Source organism: Limanda limanda, chromosome 6 (assembly GCF_963576545.1).
Source record: "Limanda limanda chromosome 6, fLimLim1.1, whole genome shotgun sequence".
Classification (NCBI taxonomy): domain Eukaryota; kingdom Metazoa; phylum Chordata; class Actinopteri; order Pleuronectiformes; family Pleuronectidae; genus Limanda; species Limanda limanda.
Genome location: NC_083641.1, coordinates 13,329,074 through 13,345,891, shown reverse-complemented (window position 1 = coordinate 13,345,891; position 16,818 = coordinate 13,329,074). Strand labels below are relative to the sequence as shown.

General features: G+C 40.3%; 1 protein-coding gene across 2 annotated transcripts; it reads right to left on the bottom strand.

Annotated features, from left to right (window-relative positions):
- Positions 1-382: 382 nt before the first annotated feature.
- On the bottom strand, positions 383-16,732 carry cul3b (cullin 3b). 2 transcript variants are annotated; one of them, XM_061073206.1, is made up of 16 exons: positions 16,580-16,732; positions 13,958-14,155; positions 11,522-11,635; positions 10,533-10,693; positions 9,591-9,705; positions 9,200-9,428; positions 8,855-9,000; positions 8,046-8,222; positions 7,143-7,313; positions 6,760-6,867; positions 4,902-5,026; positions 3,930-4,026; positions 3,448-3,582; positions 3,131-3,317; positions 2,154-2,299; positions 383-1,544 (listed from the first exon to the last, which is right to left on the bottom strand). In XM_061073206.1, exons 1-16 carry the CDS (start codon positions 16,640-16,642, stop codon positions 1,413-1,415), a joined length of 2,304 nt encoding a protein of 767 aa, XP_060929189.1. In that variant the 5' UTR covers positions 16,643-16,732; the 3' UTR covers positions 383-1,412. The 2 variants fall into 2 exon arrangements, with proteins under 2 accessions (XP_060929189.1, XP_060929188.1); XM_061073205.1 differs by having other exon boundaries at positions 3,448-3,579; positions 16,580-16,669.
- Positions 16,733-16,818: the final 86 nt, after the last annotated feature.

Sequence of the window (16,818 nt, the reverse complement as noted above, 5' to 3'; positions counted from 1 at the left end):
TGTTATTTCATCCTACTTATTCTAAAATCAACAGTGTTTACATTTATTTACCTCTCTTGGTTCTTCTTTCAAAAACCTTTGTAGTTTGTGGTGTGTGATATTTGTTTTTGCTCCTTTTATACCAACAAATAAATATAAACACAATGTGTATGATTCAATAGTTCAACAACCACAGCCTCCACAATTAACTTATAGTTACATTCGCAACTCTGAACTGTTTCAACAAAACTTAAAAGATTAGGTGAGTGGTTATTTTTATGAATATAAGCTTGCAATGAAAAACATTACACTTAAATCAAGTTTTGCCTGTGGCTTGCCAACAACATTAAGCTTTAATCATGGTTCAAGAGGCAGGCCTGCTGATGAAAGACGTCTAACAAGAAACAGAGAAACCCATTATTTATTTTAATTCTACATTTAATATGATGAAAACAAGGCCCTGTACAATCCACCTTAGCAGTGAGTACAATAATTATTTTACAATTTGTACACATTAGAACACGGTGCTGAGCTCGTTCCACCTGTTCAAAATGCAGTCGAGAATGAAAAAAATCCTCTTTGAGACCTGCACCACAAGGAACCTTCCATTCAAAGAGAGGAGATCGTTTTCATTTTTTGGCCGATCACAGAACAGGCCTGAGGTGAAGAATGTGTCATGAGAGACCAGACAGCATTTCTGAAGCTAGAGCTCTTGATCTCCGTAACCACCAGTACAGACCTGGCACAAATATTGAAAATGGCATTAAATATTTCAGCGAAGTGAGGTGCGGTAACTAAAACAACCTAAAAAAAAAAAAACAGACGTATTTGCAACATAAACAAAGCACTCTTCAAGATTTCTCAAGTGCTCAAAATGTTTTCACTGCTGTTGTAAACCAGGTCTGTACCAGCTAACACTTTGTCCTCTTCTTTAAATTTAAAATCCTCTGGAAAGAAAAAGGCCAAGAGTGTCTGTCAACCTGTACAGCCATCGTTGTGCCACAAAACACAAACATAACACACTGACATCGACATTTAGAACAGGGGAGTGAATTCAAATGTTTTCTCGGTCTCCATGTAGCCACACGTTCGCTTTAACATGTCGACGCTTGTGCTCGACAGCACGTGGTTAAATTGCAAACAGGCTCATCCAATTCTCGCCAAAGGCCACAAGAAACTTGACTTTTATACAAAACTAGATCCCCTCCTTTCATTTCTCTCCGCAGAAGAAATCTAATATTGCTAGAAAACTCCTCCATCTCATGAATGATTTAGTTTTTCTTTTTTTTCGTTTTACACAATTTATGGAAGAAAAGTTAAGCTTCCCAGTGTTTCCCAGAATCAATGATGAAAGCACTTCCAAGTTCATTCAAAGCATAGCAGTCCACAAAAAACTCTCAACTCCGTGTTAGCTTTCTTTGAATTCACTTGTTTTACGCTACATAAGTGTACACTTTACGGTCCTCCGGTGTTCGTGCCAAATATTCCCTCTCAATGAGTCCTTCAATCCTTTTCTTGATGACTACAGGACTAGGGAGGAATCGTGATCGCAACTGCTGTGTGACCTATAGAGACACAAAACACAGTGGTTAGAATGTTAAAATCTCCTCTTATTCAAACTTCATCATCACCTTGATTTATCTTTTGCTTTCATTGTCTGTTCATTAACTACATTGCTCTACGCAGCACTTTCCAGTGCTGTCGGCAGGTTGCATTTCGGCAGGTTGCATTTTTATTGCGTGAATTTGGTTTGTTAGGATTAAAGCTGCTTTGTAAAACAGAGGCTGGTGAAGATGTTCCTGACGTGATGGACGGGAAACTGGAGGAGTACAAATATCTCAGAATGAAAGACGTGTTATACATGTAGAAGACGCCAGCAAACTGTCAACTTGGAATAAAACAAGATTTGAGAGATTTGAGAAAGCGTCCAACCCACAATCTCCATAGTTCATGTCTGAAAACAGCTAAAGACTCCGTTTCAATTGACCTCAAGCTGCATTGAACTTTTGGCCTCCCTTGTACATCACATCATTCAACACTAGGAGGCTAACTGAGGAGAGCCTTGCGAGCTGTGTACTGAGAAATATGTAAAATGGACAAAAGCCTATTTCAGCTTCTGGCTTTACAATCAGGTTAAGTTTTCCTTTTTAGAGCAAGAGTTTCAAATGACTGACCTCTGCTACTAGGACATTGTGCTGCATCTTCTTTCTCGACTTCATGATGCGGACAATGGCAGCCTCGATCTCGTGCTTCCTGTCGTCGTCCACTTTCTGTCGCGTCTCCTTCCTCTCTGGGTCTGACTCGCCCTGTTTAGCAGCCACTGGAAAGTGAACAGGAGTGGAAGGTGAATGCAAATGACAGGGAGAAGATACACTTAAAACAATTATCTTCTATTTCCAGAGTAACTGTATGAATAATTTATGTTGAGGTAAATGGTTAGTGTGTCAATCATCTAAATTTACTGCAGTACATGGTCATGTGATTTTACAGTATTTAAACACCTCATGTGTCTGCACTGCAATTTTCTTCAAGCTGATAAAAGTCTCTGCTATGCCAATCAGACAGTGTTAAACAGACTGAGTTAAGCATAGTTATGTAGTATAATAATATTTAAGTACAGAGAACAATGCACCGGTAATTAGAGATGTTCCGATACCATTTTCTTTTCTTGATACCTGGACTGATATAGAGTACTGATCTGATCTGGTGTATTTATAAAAAAACTATATTTTGTACTTTCACAGCTAACCCAGTAGGGAAGTGATGATTGCTATCACTAGTGTTGCACTTGTGTTGTAATTGGAAATATTGTTTTACTTGTTGGGCTTCAAGCATGAACAGTTGTCAAATAGCTGACACTGCACAACCAGAAATTAACTCCTTTTCTGCTTTTCTAAAAATTGTACTTGCTAGTGGCAGTACAGCTTGACTTCTGTTGAGAAAATTGCTGTTTTATCTGGGTGAAACTTCTAAACTTTAAAAAACGTAATACATCAAATTGATACGTAGTTTTGCAAACTACTGTGTGACTGTCTCTGCATTTTCAGCAGTGTTGGAAGCATTTCCGAAGCCAATATCGGTATCAGAACATCTTTACCAGTGATGTAAAATAATGTTTTTTTTTATTCTAATCAGAAAGCATCTTATGAACCTGTCTGGATCTTGACACGGTGCAGTTTGGAGGTAAACTGGTCATTGACTGTAAACACGTGGCCAATCTCGATCTCCTTGGACTTGGGCTCCTTGGTAAGAACTCTCTGAGTGGGTTTCCCGCAGGCCAGCGATTGCAGCGCTCGCACTAGCTCCCTCTCGGGGATGTCCGTCTCCTGCTGGATCTCCTACAGGTGAAGAGATTAAGTTCAGGGCTATGAGACCAGACCACAATACCATAGATGTGACACACAGCGAAACTCAAATCACAAGGGCATAGAACCTAGTTTCTGTGATCCATGTTACTAAATACCGTACCTCAAAGCCAGACTTCTCTCTGTTATTGAAAAGCATGAGGATGGTCATCTGGAAGGTGGAGACCTGCAGGATGTGCTTCCTAGTGTTGGAGCCCGTCACCTGAGCTCCTCCCACTCCGACCTCTGACCCATCCTCCTGGTGTCAAGTCAGAACGAAAGACCAAAATCTAAAAACATGGTTCAGAATTTCTTTCCACGAGACATTACGTTTTCTGTTACTGGAAAACCTCAAAATAAAGATGTTCAAAAAAAAAAGTTATCACTACTTCAAAAAGGGAAAATCCACACAGGGCAACTTATTCTACTTGAAAATAATTAGTTGTCTTTAATTTCAACACTGCTTAGACACAGTTGCATGTCTGAATGTTAAGCTCAAACTTGAGTATTGACAAAGAATGAAAACAAGGTCACCTTGTTGTTTTCTATTGCACATTCATGTGACACTATAAATAGATAATAATATTCTTATTTGGAAGCATGTACCTTTTTGATGGGGCCGTGGAAGGTGGCGTTTAGGTCTGCAGAGCCCATATGGTGCTGCAGTGTGAGTTGTCTTCCGCTGTGCTTACCAAGATAAAACCTGCAAACAGGGTTGAGTCACTCTAGGTTAGTCTCTAAGAATAGTCCACTTGTTACAATTAATCCAACTGAAGTGTGTGTTCTTTACACCATGACAACATGGCATAGCACCAATGTATTCATGAATTAATTTTTTTGGAAACCACGCAAGATCACATCTTCAAGAACAGAAAAGTATTGTTGCTGTGGGCAGCTTCAAACTAAACATAGACTTTGTTCAGACTAGGTAATAACATCCTTGATCTGAGATCCAATCACAACAGGTCAGCTGTAAATTAATGGGTCCTCAATGTATCTTGAGATCACTCAGACCACATTCAGAGGTGGTGATAGAAGGCATGTGGCCACAATGTATTGCTGTGTGAATGCAAATGTGTTCTGGGTCACATATGAAGGACCATCTTCTCAGCAGACATCCTCTGAAGTTTACAGTTTGCAATGAGTAAATAGTATTTTATCGTTTCCAAGTACAAATACATTGATTTGTTTGTGGACATCATACCAATATCAACGCTGACCACTACATGATGACTTCTATTTTCTTTTCAAATGGGTAAAATCTTATTCCATAGCAGAGCTGCACACTGTGCATGAGCCAGTCTGCCCTCCTGACCTTGCTCTCCTTATCTCTTGCTTGTAAATGGTCTGTATTTATATAGCGCTTTTCTAGTCATGACAGGTTTGACCAGACAAGTTAATCATGTCAACTTGCGATCACATCTCTCGGGATGGATGTTAAAACCAGATCTGAATGGGGCCATAATGTGGCTCATGAATATTCTTTCTTTTCACACAGACACATGCTACTATCAAACAATATGCAAATATAAGCAATAAACCTCTTATTTTGTGTAATAAGTATAATAACAAACCCACCTCCTAAAGACTTCAAACGCATGTCTCGGCGAAGGAGGGATACTGCACTTGGGTGTTGCTGATTGTGTCGGCCAGTATCCCGTGGTCAGGACTCTCACAGTGAGATCGACTCCTCCAAGTGACACCTTTCGTCAGAATAACACAGGACACACAGTCAGATTTCAGTCTATAGTGATGTAATGGATGCATAATATTCATGTGACATTTTAAAATGCCTTTAGATCTTCTGTCTACACCGTCTATACAGTGCAATAAGATGCATATAACTAGAATTACCAGACAGCAGTTTAATGCCTCAACCAACCAGTGCAGTTTCTGTGTACATATTTCTACATTCTTATTTACAGAATCATAGGTCACTGAAAGGTTACAACTGAAACCATAATCATTTTATCTTTGAGTCCAAGTGACAACTGATTAAAAGTTGACGAAATTCCATCAAGCAGTCTTTAGATATCACATTCATGAGTCCCAAAACATGTTTTTTGAAGCCACCGTGAACTTGATCCTTGACCTCCAGGCTCCAAAATCTATCAGTTCATCTTTGAGTGCAAGTGAAAGTTTGTACCAAATTTTAAGACATTTCCTCATTTCCATCTTAAGGTATCATGTTCAAAAATAACATAAACATACTTTGTGAGGCCACTGTGACCTTGACCTTTGGCTACTAAAATCAAGTGAGTTAATCGTTGACTCCAAAGATATCACCTTCACTAGGCTAAAAATGTGTTTTGTGCGGTCACTGTGATCCTAAGCGTTGACCAAAATCTAATCAGTTCATCCTTATGTCCAAGTGAATATTTGTACCAAATTTAAGGAAATTCCCTCAAAGCATTCTTGAGAGTTTGTGTTCACAGTAATGGGACTGACAGACATACCAAAAACATTATGCTTCTGGCTCCTGGCTGTCGCCAGTGCGGAGGCATCAAAAGAATTAAGACAAGACAAACTGGAATAGTGTCTGGAAGAGTACTTATGCAAAACCTGTCCGTCTCCCGAAGTCTCTAGATTTAACACTACAGGCTGCTCAGTGGGCTATTACAGGGCAGTAAAGCAGATGTCTTTTTTATTATACACATTATCTAGTGGGTCTCTGCAGCTGCTGATAATCACCCCACAGGTGGCAATATGTTAACTCTAAGTTTTATTGATTCACCCTTTATTTTAACTTGGAAATAAATCGAGGTACAGACATCATTTACATCATAGACGAGTACAGAAAATAAACAAAACATCCTAAGACACCAAGAAAACAGAAATAGGAACCAGCAAGTTTGGCAAAATAGCAAAAGCTTGTGCAAAAGCCATTGGAATAAATACCAATCAAACGACTTCACCAAAAACAAGACGAGCTGGAGGCAAAACAAAGTGAGGTTAAAAACTTAAATTGCACTAAGTGTCCTTTTTATGTGTGATTTGCTATTCTATTCCCTTTTGGGTCTCAGATTTATTCACGAGTTTCCTACTATTATTGTATGTATGTATTTAGAAGCATATGAAGAATGAAGTATATTTTTCTTTATGTTTGAGTGAGCCATACAATTTGTTGATATGGCTGAAAAGTGTTTTTGGAACACATACACTTAAATGAACCTTAGTAAATCACAATAACAATTAGACACAGTGACAGATTATTCCAGAGTCTAATTCTAGTGTCAAAAAGCCACGTGACAGCACAGCACAACTGGAAATTAGCACCGTGTTTCCCCAGGTTACAGAGAGTTAGCTGAATAACTGTTTTCGTGTATCTGAGCAACCCAGCAATGATCAATCATTAGAGCAGCCATGTAATGATTACAGATAACAAGTGGGCTCTCTAATTTGACAGAATGAGATGTGGCGTGTTGTGTCTCCTCACCCCGGTTGTCTGTAGATGATTTCTAAACTCATCCATGGTGGTGTTAGAGATGCTCATGTCCCGGAACATGCCCTCCAGTTTAGAGGTGAACTGACAGCCGCACTCGGTCTGAGCAATTAGAACAGAGGAAGGTGAATCAAAAACTGGTGGTCAACAAATCTGTCAATTTGTAACAGTTCTAAGTGGACATGGCCTAATTATACATAACCACTATTTAAATTACCTTTGTCATGTACCTTTACATCAAATAAACTTGAAAGGCTTAATATGGAGGTTTACAGTAGATACAAATAAAAAATGTAAGCTTGATAACCACTTCTCTGCATCTATAGGCGTAAGGTTTTTCATTCCATGAAAAACTTTGACTGAAATCTCGTGCTCACCTTGAGCTTTGAGATCATGTTTTTCTCAGAGTCATCAGAGACGCTCTTGTTGGTGAGCAGCCTGCGGGCCAGGTGCTGCTTGTAGTATCTCTCAAACACGTCCTTCTCCTGCATGAAGCGGAAAAGCACCATGGCCTTGTCTAGTATAGACTCCACCTCCTGCTCTGTCAGCTGGATGAAGAAAAATAACAACAAAAAAGGTGACACAGTGACCATGATACATCCGTCATGTGAGCAGCGGACGCAGCAGGTGAGGTTAGGAGCAGCTCTCCTGATCAGCATTGATAGGCAAAACAAGCTACTAAACTGAAATACAGAAATATAATGATTTGAATGTTATCTTAGTCTTGTGTTTTGCATCAATATTCCTAACAGCAGTGGAACAAAAATGTACATGACAACAGCTGGTGCTGCAGCTTTTACTCAATGTAGATCCAGCTTCACCACATTTCAATGAACAGGATAATAGACCACTAAAATAAATCCTGTTAAGATATACATAAACTTCATTATCAATAACTATTAACAAAAAGAACACAAATATAACCAAATATATACACCTTGTATTAAGAAAACAAACATTTTTAAGGAAAATGTAAACATAAATGAACAGCTTTTCTGGATTGTTTAGTCTGTAATATAAACATTTTCATATTGGTGCATATTGGCAAACATAAACAGAGATACCAATGAGTCTGAGAAAGACTTCTATCATCCGATATTTTTAGCCAGTTGATGTTATGGCCAGGCTCTAGTAATAAGGGAATTTCTCTAGGAAGTATTTAGTTTGCCATAAACATTTGATATGGTGCTATGTTTCAGTGTTGGCATCAAATCCTAAATAAGAAGTTCATAAAAAAATATGGCAAGTGTACAAAATAAAATTAAGTAGAGATCACTTACCCCTTTGACACCTTTCTTCAGTTTGTCATCAATGAAGAGTGAGAGGTACTCGGGCGAGCGAGAGTTGAGGTTAAGGAAGTACTCAAAGTCCCCAGCAATAGTTTGCTTGAAGAGCCGATCGTTATTGAAGGACTCCTGGAGGAAGCGGTCGAATCGGGACTTCAGGTCCAGCAAACCCTGTGGTAAGGAGACAAGGATGATACAGCCAAAGTTTGTATTAGTAGTAGCTGAAGACAGCAATTAAAGCCCCAACAGCAATCAAAGCTTCAACAGCAGATAAAGTTAAGAAGAGTCGATCTATTAGAATAAAAAGCACAGAGTCTGTTGGATCAGAGTAACAGCAGGAATGTAGGAGTAAAACTGCAAACCACAGAAAATATTCCACACAGTGGCTTAAAACAGAGTCTTTCAAATACAGTGCGTTCTCTCTATGCGCTTAAATAACCTCCCACAATATTCAGCACATTGCAACAACAAAGTGCAGATGAAGGCATAAACCATCATGGTTTGTGGCCACAGTCTCACAGGGTCTGATGGGAAGTGCATTATGATCAAGGCTTGGCACGCAGTGGTGCTAATGCCTGCTTAGCCAGTGGAAATTACTGCATGATCTCTAACAAGGCTAGATGTTAGGACCACTGTCTTCTTCTCTCATTGACTGAAAAGACATTCCAGCTGTGCTTCAACAGACTGCATGCTCCTTCAGAACTGACCTATCTTGTTGAGGCAAGCCAAACAATCATTTTCCTGCTTTTTTCAATAACCCATACACCTGCACTGCAAGGTCTCCTGCTAACAGAGCATCTTACCTGGATGTAGTCCACAGGGTTCTTTCCCTCTCCCTCCTCCGACACGAGCGCCTTGCCTTGCTCCCGCAGATACGAGCTCATACATTCACACATGGTCTTCAGCCCATTGGGAACTCTGCTGAACAGCTTGTACATGCAGGCCAGGTCTGTAGATGGATATTCATGAGTACACAGGCACACATCAGAAAACTCTTTCTAGTGGCTGAAAATGACTGCTCAGTTGAGATTTGTTAGAGACGGTTAATTTGCACAGGTAAGATAATCTAGTTCTTCTGAACAATATGAACACACTTTCTGATATGAGAAAGGGGAACACATTGTTACGGCATACGACAGAGCGCTTACCGTCTGTTTTGCCATTCTTGAGCATGTGGACCAGGCCGGAGTTCTCCATCTCCACAATAGTTTTCATGTGTTTGGAGATGAGCTCCCTCTCCACCACCTTGACAATTGGCTCCTCCGTGGACTTATCCAGGCAGTGCATCACCCGCTCGATCTCCTCATTAATCCTGGCTTCCACCTTCTTTATGTACACACTGGCACTGTTTTCTGCTAGGAACTTTTGGCTCTCCATCTAAATAAACCAAGAAAAAGAAGTTTTGAAATTAATCTTCATTGACTTCATTGTATTTTTTATATGGATCCCAGAGAGGGAAGGTGTAGCCAAGCCAACAACTAACAGGGATCCAAATAAATAATAAACAATGATCAGCCGTGGGGAAATTCTCTCACAAACCTGGAAGAATTCTGCAGACATTTCTAAGAACGGTGCCTCAAAGTCTTCTTCATAAACAGATCTCCCTTCAAGGCCGAGGATCATCAACATTTGGCAGGCATTTCTAATGGCCCCCCTGGAGGAAAGAGAGACAAACCAAATGTTGTCAGCACAATCAGTAATGCAAGACACTACACAAACGCTTCAATATTAAACAGAGAACCTTTCTGGATGCTCATGTTAAGGTAATTACAGTGAATCCATTATAATGATCATGGGCCAAAATGATCATATAGAAGCGGTTGATTTCTATAAACGAATTGTGTGGCTTCTGTTGTATTGAACTCACTCTCACTCTCTCTCTCCCACACACTCACATGTGACAAACACACAGTGAGATCTGACACACATGAAAATTCAGACTGGGTAAGAACAACAGAATTTGTCAACTGAGACCATGTATGGAGAGCCAGAGGAGATGGCAAAGCGCGCTTGGTTTGGCTCGATTCGGTTGGCAGTGCGCAACGCAAATTATAGAGACACATAGTAACAGTAAATTAATATATAACTTAATAACCAAGTAATAACTTTTTTACATTCCAAACATGTATAAAATGACCCAAATTGAACACTGTAAGTGGATAACTTGATCAATTTAATTGAGTTATTTAAACAGCACTTGTATAGGATCGATTCTGTCTCAAGCTTTTTGATCCATATAAATGATTGATTACTGTATCCATGATCCCTATAAGCGGTTCCCACTGCATTAACATCCTGGCTGTTGTAGTTGCTACAAATCTATCAGGCAGCTCCTTAAAATCATGCATCCTGTCCAATTCTAGTGACACATGAAGATTTATCATTTTCCTTAATTACAGTATTTGACTATGACGGATGTTAATTTAAAAACCCTTTTCTTACTTCTCCATGCAATCAATCCTGGGTTGAAAGTTTGCCTACCTGTCCACCACCTCCCCCTTCCTCTCGCGAGCGATCATGTCCAGGAGGGTCTGTCGGAGGTGGTCTCTGATGCAGCCGTAGCGAACCACCTGATCCCTAAAGATGATAAGACCCAGGTTGTAGACATTCTCTACGTTGTTCTGCTGCACATAAACCCGGTCCTGCGAGACAAACGCAAAAAAAGAGAGAATCATCACTTGAGAAAAAAAAAATTGTCATTGTATCATCAGCATTTTTCTGATAACATAATCATTCTTATATAATATATTACCGATGTGTGAAATTAATTAGTCTGATGAAGAATACTTTAAGTAAGCTGTGTAACGCTTCATGTTCAAGTAAACAGTACACAGCAAGTAGATATTCTACTCTGCAGTTGGTTGCTTAGTTACAGAAAATACTACAAATAAGGAACAACATTGGTGAAAAGTAAGACAGTGGATTTATTTCCTTGTACCAACAAGGTGGACCTGTTACTGAAGCTGCTTTTCGACATGCACTGGAATTCGCAGATCCTCTGTATTTTCTCTGGAGGAGATGCCTGCATGAATGCAAATGTCGAGTGACAACATAGTTTCCGCGGACTGTATCCGCCTGGCCTCCAATTATAAAGTCTGTAGAAATCCAGGATAAGTCGCTGTCTGAACACAGCAGGATTCACCATGAGCGAGTGGGGGTCAATGACGCTTCTACCACCCGGTAGAAGCAAATATTTGTGACAGGCGAACTATGGGTAAACGCCGTAGTCGATTTTTTCCGGATTTTACCCGGAGGTCATGTCTGAAAAAGGCTTGAAATAAAGTGTTGGAGAGTGTAGAGACTGATAAGAAATAATCAGGAAGTGACTTCAAAGGCATCAACGTTTGCAAACATCTCTGCTTCTGCCTGTCCAGACTGAAATGCAGCAACAGTGATGCCATGTCAAACTAAAATATGGTATTGTGGGTGTGGCCTAAATGGGAGAATTTTGGGAAACATCAGCTACTCACCATATACATCAGGATGTCTCTGATCATCACCATCGCTGTCTGATGGTCATTCCAGGCCTGATTAAGGGTTTGGAGGAAGTTATTGTTTAGGGAGTTGAGGACGTCTTCTCTTACCTGTGAGTGAAACAGACAAACACACATGCACATAATAGGGCGGGCATCTTAGAGTGCAGGTCTGCAGTTAAAGTATCAACAAAATGCCTGACCATGAACAAACAACTTAAAATGTATTGTTGAGCAGAAGAATTGCCTCTAACTCAAGCTGTCTCTCTTCTACTCAGGCACACAACAAACAGCTTGATAAAAGTCACACTGCAGTGTGACTCAGCAAAGTAAACTAAAGTCTCTGTAGAGTAAGATTCTTAAGGGCACATCGACCTTCTTTTTTGCTTTTTTCATCTTCTCTGAACAGAGATGATGAATTATCACCTGCTCCTCATGTTAAAATGGATCCAGCCCTCAAAGGAATCGGCAACTTGTTACTTTACACATCAACACAGAATGCTGAAGACGGACCCATTAATCTGAAGATTCCTTACTCAAACACTCATAATGCAAACTCGTGGTTTTTATGCATAATTATAAAAGAAAACTGTCATGTTTGAGTTGTTTTCAAAGTTTGTGTCTGAGATGTGTTTGTAACTTTCTAGGCTGCATGTTACCATTGCCGCTTTCTTTCAATGGAAGTGATATTTGGATCGTTATTAGCAAATAAAAACACACTGCAGTGTCAGGTGTATCTTCTTTGATCTGCTTCTTGTTGTAGTCCCTCGCTGCTAATTTACTAAGCCTGTCAAGTTGAGAATGTACATTTCATTAAGCTGTTAAACCATTTGGCTGATACACAACAGCCGCCTGCTGAAATATCACTCCGTGAGTATCTGCACAGAAGCAGCCACTACCAATATCACATGGTCAAACTTCGATACTAATGATGTGCAGCAACAAATACGTGACAGCTTAGGAAAAAACTAAACTTGTGAAAAACCACAAAACATACTTATCTTATAGTTACAGGATCAGCATTGTATTGCTGTCCCTTAAATACTTCATAGAATAATGGAATTCAATGACATTTGGCAAGACTATCATTTCATTTTCAACGTATTTCTTCAGTTAAATAAGTCAACTAAATGCTCACTTTGAGAAAACTGCCTTCTGTAAAGGCGTCATTCAAAAACACACACATAGGCACTCCTGTAAGACACAAGGCTAAAGCTGTATGAAAGAGTAACCTTGTACAGCTCAAATCTAGATCTAAATTACCACTCAAGGACACCATATATATACAGACTCAGGTCAGAAATGTTAAATCTGTCAAACCAAGGTCTAGGTGATTCTCAAAGAATTTTGCAAACCCCCACGAGATAAGACTCGAGTAACAAGCTCTGAAAATAAATTCCCAGCAAACAGCCCATATTTTGAGCTGTTACCTTTGTTTGACCAGGATGAGACACAGGACAAATCATTATGTGAATCTTAAACGGAACTTGTAGCAGATTCTGTTAAAAAAGAAAAACCCTATCGAAAAGGTTTTCAAGCAATTCGCTTAAATTCAGAATTCAATCAATAGGTCTCATTACATTTTTAATGAGCAGTGATTATAATCATAATAAGTGGAGAGAATTTATAACTTTCAGTGCAGAACTAATTCTGGATTTTAGCAATACAATCTTAACTACCTTATACCAGCAGTGTTTGCCACAGAAATAATTCAATTTATGGCTGTGAAGGTGCACATAGGTTACTGTCAATCAAAACAGTTTCAGAGTGACAGCCACACAGAGACTTAAGAGTAAAAGATAAGATCTCAAATGAGAGAAGGTACTGCACTACATACCAGAACTGCAGCTGAAACTATAAGACCTAAATGTCTGTGTGAACGATAAAAACATAATGGACCATAGTGTGAGCAGGCGCCCTGGTGCGTGAGTGCGTTTGAGCACACAGCAAATTGAACTGCACACACCAAATGAGGGAACTCTTATGTTATCATGAAATATGAAACTGTGGTGGGACAAATTAGACTATGGTGAGGCCGTCACAGTCAAGATAATTAATAGGAAACACTGGTATCAGTAAATACATATTACAAACTTGAGTGACAGATAAGTCATAAAGATTTTCTAACACAAAAACAGAAACATTAATCAATTGTATTTATTCAATGATTCTGTCAACTAACGACTATGATGATTATTAACCACGCCTCACTGGTGAACCTTTCTGGATCTTTTGATTTCTTCACTGAAAACAACACATTTGCTTATTAATGCGTTAGAGAAATATTTTTATGTGCATTTCAAAATACTAAGGGCTCGTATGGCTATGGAATTACTTATATGTTTACTACGGAGTGTGCAATCCCAACCGGTGCCGCCAAAATGGACTTAAAGTTCTGCAACCTCGTTATCCCATAATCTCAGTTAGTCTTACTTTGTTGATAAGGTGTTCTGTGACGACCTCCCGCAGGCCCGTGTACAGCTTCTCGCCGTGCTTGTGGAGCACCATTGTGTAGGCGTTCCTGTACAACTCCTCAAAGCTCAGGCCGCTATTATTCTTCCTCTGTATCTCCTGAATGGCATTCTTCAGAAGGTCCCAGATGTTGTTGACATACTTCTCATCCATTGTCATCTGCAAACGACAGTCAACAGAAAAATTACAATCACATTTGAAGCAATACTCTTTTTTCATAAAACTAACCTCTCTGCACAGAAAAGTCTCCAACTTCTGAGCAGTTTTTACCTTTGAGCAGACTACCTGATAAGTCCAATTAATAACCACAACCTGTTTGTAAGGGCTGTGATATTGCATATATCAATTCACACTCTTTATTCATTTACTATATTATTGAGAATGTACCACATTAATATATCTGTATCATACTCCCCCTGCCTCTAATAAGCTCCCACATCTTTGCTGTCTGTGAACTTATTGTGCTGGTAAAGGCCCCTTTTGCCCCAGGCTGCAATTCTATTGCGGCACTTCCTCCCCTGGAGAAGCATCTGCTTATTAAAGCAAATAATACAGAATCTTTACAAAACTTAACAGAAAGGTCTTGAAGAATCAGTCAGGAGATAAAATACTGTGTTACATCAAAAAGTCCTAATGTTACAGCGATGCTAACAGCTCAGCAGAGAGCAGTTACCATCGCAGCTCGTTTGAAACAACCCCTTGGAGACAGTAGTTGCATTTAAATAATACGTAGTAAAAAAAAGACTGAACTTCACTGTCACAAATGGGTTTCCCCTCAGTACAGCTTTTGATGAGCGGTAACAATAGAGTAATAATATAACCCTATGTGGGTTAAGAGGCACTTTTAAAATTCTTAAAAGTTTTGCAATGCCTTGTTAACCCTGGTATGTTGCTCCAGTATTTGTGCTAAGTTTGGTTCAAGTTTAATAGAATCAATCATGTCTTCTTATTGAGTTACTGTCACTTAACCTTAGACATCTTTCTCAAAACCAAATTAACCCATTTTATTGGCATGAAGTAAGGCAGTCAATCCCAGAAGGGTTAGAAGTCAGATGTTTAATTTCTACAATGTCCTACTCAAGTGTGCTTTAGGAAGACAAGGAACCCTCAAACTAAGGAATCTTACCTTTTGGTTAGAGCTCCACAGTAGCTCAAACTGATGTGACAAACTTCACAATAAAACCTTTCGAATACCTATTAAACACTGGGTGCTTCAGTTTGTCTGATGCGGTTGGAAATGTGTTTGATTCATCACAATAAGGAAGAGCAGGCGAGATGAGGTTTCAGTCACCCACACACAGTGACAAACATGTAATTCTGCACTGAGCTGGAACGCTTCAAGTGATGTTCAAATACCGATATCAGCATTGGAAATGTCTCCAATGCCAGATATCACTTCTTGTTTGCCACTAAATAACTGCCACTGAAAAGTATTGCTTTTAGGGCGGTGACGAAGAAGTGATTTCATATATTTTAACCAGAACAAGCAATAATATTGGCAATTACTCTTTTTCCGCCAATACACTGAGTACAGGTGTAGGACTCTGTATGAGGAAGGGAAAATGGTATGGGAAGGTGCCTCATTATAAGAACAAACCTTTACACTTTACAGACAAAAGCTTTACACCTAAGTATTTCTCCCCAGCATGTTCGTGGGCCTCACAGCAGCGATGGCCACAGGAGAGAACTTCCCAAGTGCCAACTCCGGTGAGAAGAAACTGTTTGTGCTCCCTCTCCACAGACATGTCCATACACATGCATGTCAAGAGGCCTGATAGCATGTTTGTCTCTGTCAAGGCTGGGTCCCACGAATAGAGTCCTACTGTATTTACACAAACATGCTCACATACAAAGGATGTGGATCCTGCACAGTCACAGACAGTCTGACATTTCATTTAAAGCAGAATGAGGTCAGTTCTTAAATGAGGTCTTTCAGTGACTAGCAGACAAAGGGAGTGTCAGGTAGACGAGGAGACGAGTCCTCCATCACGGTTTCTACCAAAGAATTGAAAACAAAAACAGGATTTGGAATAGTTAGAGGCAGGGACATTAATGCAAAACCAGGGTTAGCTGGTCTGGTTTTTTGTTAGCATCCATTTACAGCTGTGGCAACGTCGCTGCTTATTCTAAGCAAGCATCTGGAAATATAGCGATGATGTTCCGACAGAGATGTCAGTGGAATGTAAAGCTCAGACACAGCAACATAGGGTGCATGTGGTAAAGAAAGCCATTAGCAGCCAAAACAACAAGTGTCAAGAGCCAGTGCTAACGCTAGCCCCGGCTACATGTCGACAGAGCCCATCTGCAAGCGAAGCTTTTGGGGATTCGAGAGGTTTTAAAACGTAAAAGACAGTGAAAGTTGAATTTAAAACTCCTCTCCGTGGTTTGGGGACAAACTTCCCCAGCGACCACCACACGGGGAGGGGGACTGGACATTTGACGGCTGCACTTTGTTTACGTGCAGACAAGTCATTTCTGCTGCCCAGCTGGTTAGCATGTTAGCATGTAGCCGGCATCCCGGACCACGGTGGTCGCGTCGCCGCCCGGCGGGCAGGCAGAGCACCGACGGCGGCGTGCACTTACAGGAAAGGCCCGTATCCTCATCTTGGTGTCCTTCTTGGTGCCGCCTTTGCTGAGATTGGACATGGTTGCCTCGTCCGTGGGGCTCTGTCTTCACATGAACGTGTTCTCCGGGGAGGGACGGGGGGGGACGACTGGCTCTTGGAGCAGCCGACGAGCTTTCACTCGACCTCGTAGCTCCGCGTCGCGGCGCCGCAAGTTTATTGTTGACAGCCCGACGCCAGATCCCAGACCTGTTCATG